The sequence below is a fragment of the Propithecus coquereli genome, unplaced genomic scaffold (genome assembly GCF_000956105.1).
Source record: "Propithecus coquereli isolate 6110/MARCELLA unplaced genomic scaffold, Pcoq_1.0 Scaffold317, whole genome shotgun sequence".
Classification (NCBI taxonomy): Eukaryota; Metazoa; Chordata; class Mammalia; order Primates; family Indriidae; genus Propithecus; species Propithecus coquereli.
This window is the reverse complement of record NW_012148808.1, coordinates 735360-738426: the sequence shown is the minus strand read 5'-3', so window position 1 is coordinate 738426 and position 3067 is coordinate 735360. Positions and strand designations below refer to the sequence as shown.

At 34.5% G+C, this 3067-nt stretch overlaps 1 protein-coding gene across 1 annotated transcript in view; it reads right to left on the bottom strand.

Moving 5' to 3' along the window:
* Window positions 1–3067, bottom strand: part of PHF3 (PHD finger protein 3) — an 80141-nt gene that overhangs the window by 34392 nt on the left and 42682 nt on the right. The window contains exon 3 of the mRNA XM_012650276.1: window positions 1111–2899. Coding sequence (XP_012505730.1) covers window positions 1111–2899 — 1789 coding nt within the window. The remainder of the gene's footprint in view (window positions 1–1110; window positions 2900–3067) is intronic.

Here is a 3067-nt window from a genome sequence, read left to right as displayed (position 1 = left end):
ATCCTTTGATATAAAACTTATTTTTTACAGAATAACGCAAACACCTCCCTCCCATTCTCCTCAATCATCCCCACCCCCCGCCATCAAAATAATGTGTTACAACACAGTTTACTAAATTGTCCCTCCCTAAAGAGTTTCATTTTTATGTAATCTAATAGTGCTGGGAAAAGTCACCATAACATGAGTGAGTACTTTCATGACTGAGGATAATAATACAGTATACAGGTTATAATATTCTTTTATCATATCAGCGTTGATAGAAGTTCCAACAGCAATGTGAACACTTGAACAGGATAATCTTGTAGCTGCAAATTTCACTTCTTCTTTTCCTTTTCTTAAAAAGCTAGCAAAAAATACATTGGGGTTGAGGAGCAATGTCATAAAACTACAAAACACTGAATCCTAGGAAAGAATAATGAAAAGCAGTACTAAAATCACCTCCAAAATTTTAAAAGATTAGAACTCATAAAAAATTCTTGAAATCACTACAACATTCAAAAAAGAAGTACATGTTTTCACTCTATTCAATGTTACATACAAAATTCAGCTGGGTAATTAACAGTTGTTTAGCTATCAAATTTCATTCCAAGGTCAAGTTTTAAGAGTTATGAAGTGATGGCATTAAATCTTTAATATGCATCCTTTTACCAAAAAAAATAAAATAAAATAAAAAAACTTCAAAAGGAAAATAGAATTTCCATTACGACCTTCATACTTTATTACTAGTTCTTCTCAGGCCAAATTAAAATGATATATAACTTACAGACCCAAAGCAGTATAACAATTTTCTCATTAGTAGGAAGTTTTTGGTGTTTTTTTTTTCCCCCAGATGCAACAACTAAATTACACTCTCTAGTTACAATGACAAAACACTTCCATATATGCCAGCTGCTGGTCACACTATGCTTTTTTAAAATGTTCTAGGACGATATATTTGCAAATTTGGTGGCTCCATCTTTCTATCATTTATCCAGGGTTGATGAAGGGTTTTTTGTTTTTGCCAAAGTCTTTATATGTTAAATAATTTCTATAAAAAAGTTCACACTAATCCCACCCCAAATAAGTAATTTCTCTTCAATGTACACATCACTCATACACACACACACACACCTGTTGCCATGCGGTTTTTTGCAAAACCCACACTGCTTGCTGGGAGTCCACATATATTTGCTTTCTAATGAAGAGCTATGATCAGAGCCTTCTCTTTTTACAGTAGCAATGTTGTCTGGAATAAACAATGGTGGTTCATCCAAAGAAAAACTTTTGCTGCTTCTTCTTTGACGGGGTTGTAGGCTCTTCTCAGGTTTTTTTAGTTTCAGTTTATCTTCCTCTTTAAAATGCTCAGCACCTGGGTGTTCGAGCTCTTCCTTCACGTGACTATTAGTTTTCATTGCTGAGGCCTGCTGCTGAGGCTTATGGCACTGTTTCTGGGTGGAATGTACTAAATGTCCAGTTTGTGCAGGATTATGAGGTTCTTTAGAGCAACCAGGGTGACCATGAGGCTTATCACTCAAAGAATGAGTTAAGGGTTTAGAAATTTGTATGAAATTCTGATCCTGTAATGTTTTCTTCAAAACAGAATAAGCTTGGTTTTTTATGGATTTAACCCCAGAATTGCAACTCTGAATCTTTGACTCCTTATCAACTTGTTTTTTTCTGACTTTGACTGGCCTATGAAAATTTTGCTGAGATTCTGGTTCATCAGCATTTCGTTTCCCACTTTTGACATTAACTTTAGCTCTGTTCTGCATTACTTCATGCTTTACTGCAACAATTTTCTTCGGAGTATCTGTGGTCATGTTTTGCTTAGAATGAATTACAGGTTTTGTGTGTTTTGACTTTATAGTTTTTGACTCTAAGTAAGAAACATTACTTGACTGGCTGTTTCTGTCACCCTGAAGGTTTGCTGTTTCATAAGTGTCCATTTTAGCACTTTCTGTAATACTCAACTGTTTAGAATTTTGGTCAGACAAATCACAAATAGCATTTTCTAAAATATTACTTTCTGATTCAAAAGTACTAGTATCAACCACCTCTAAGTTTGATTTATTAAACTCGGTGCTCTGCAACTGCTTATTAGACTCTGTGTCTTCACAATAACCCAATGGTTCCATTTTATTTCTTTGAAGAGAGTTCTTAGCTTTATCATCAGCAACATTCATGGTATTCTTCCTTTCCAAATTACATTCAGTAACTTCATCCACAGAACTAGACAAATCTGCAAGGTTCTTTTCTGTCTTATTTGGATTTGAACAAGCAACATCACCAGAAATACCAGCAGAGGGTCCAGGTTCCTCAATAACTTGTTCATCTTCATGAGATAATTTTACTGTCTCCTTTGAGTCTTGTTCAACTTTTCCCTTTGTTATTATTTCTTCAACAATAGCCTCATTCATTTTACCTGAAATGGAATCATTTTGTTCACACTCTTCTTTATCTGAAAACTTAAACAATGGACTACTAACAGTCTTAATTTTACATTCCAACAAAGCTTCATTTTTCTTTTCTTCAATAGTAACACAAGTCTCTGAAAGAAGTGGACAATTTAATTCATGAGATGGCACATTTGGTTCTACCTGATTATTACACTTATGCTTAGAATCTAATCCAGCTTCATCCTTCATTTCAAGACAAGATGACACTGAAGAATGACTTGAAGACACTGATACTTCTGACACTACTTCAATTTGTCCACTATGTCGGCTGCTCCTTCTATTCTCCTTATGGTACTCGGGTTTCAGTGATGTACAAACCTCTTCTTTAATCTGACTTCTTTCTGGTTGTTTCACCCCTGCCTTAGGGGTAGATACAGTCTTCCCAGATGCTTTTTTTGTGTTACTCAAAGGTGCTGCATTCGAACGCTTGGCAATAGTGCTCTGTCGCAAACTTCTTACTTGTTCTATCACAGGGAAAAAAAATAAATAAAAATAACTTAGCTATTGTGCCATGTGTTTTTATTTCAATACAATTTAGAATATATCACTTCCTTATTCTGAGCTATAAAATTTATTCGCTCATTTCAACAAAAATGTACTGAACAGTTACTTATGATGGTGATCATATATAA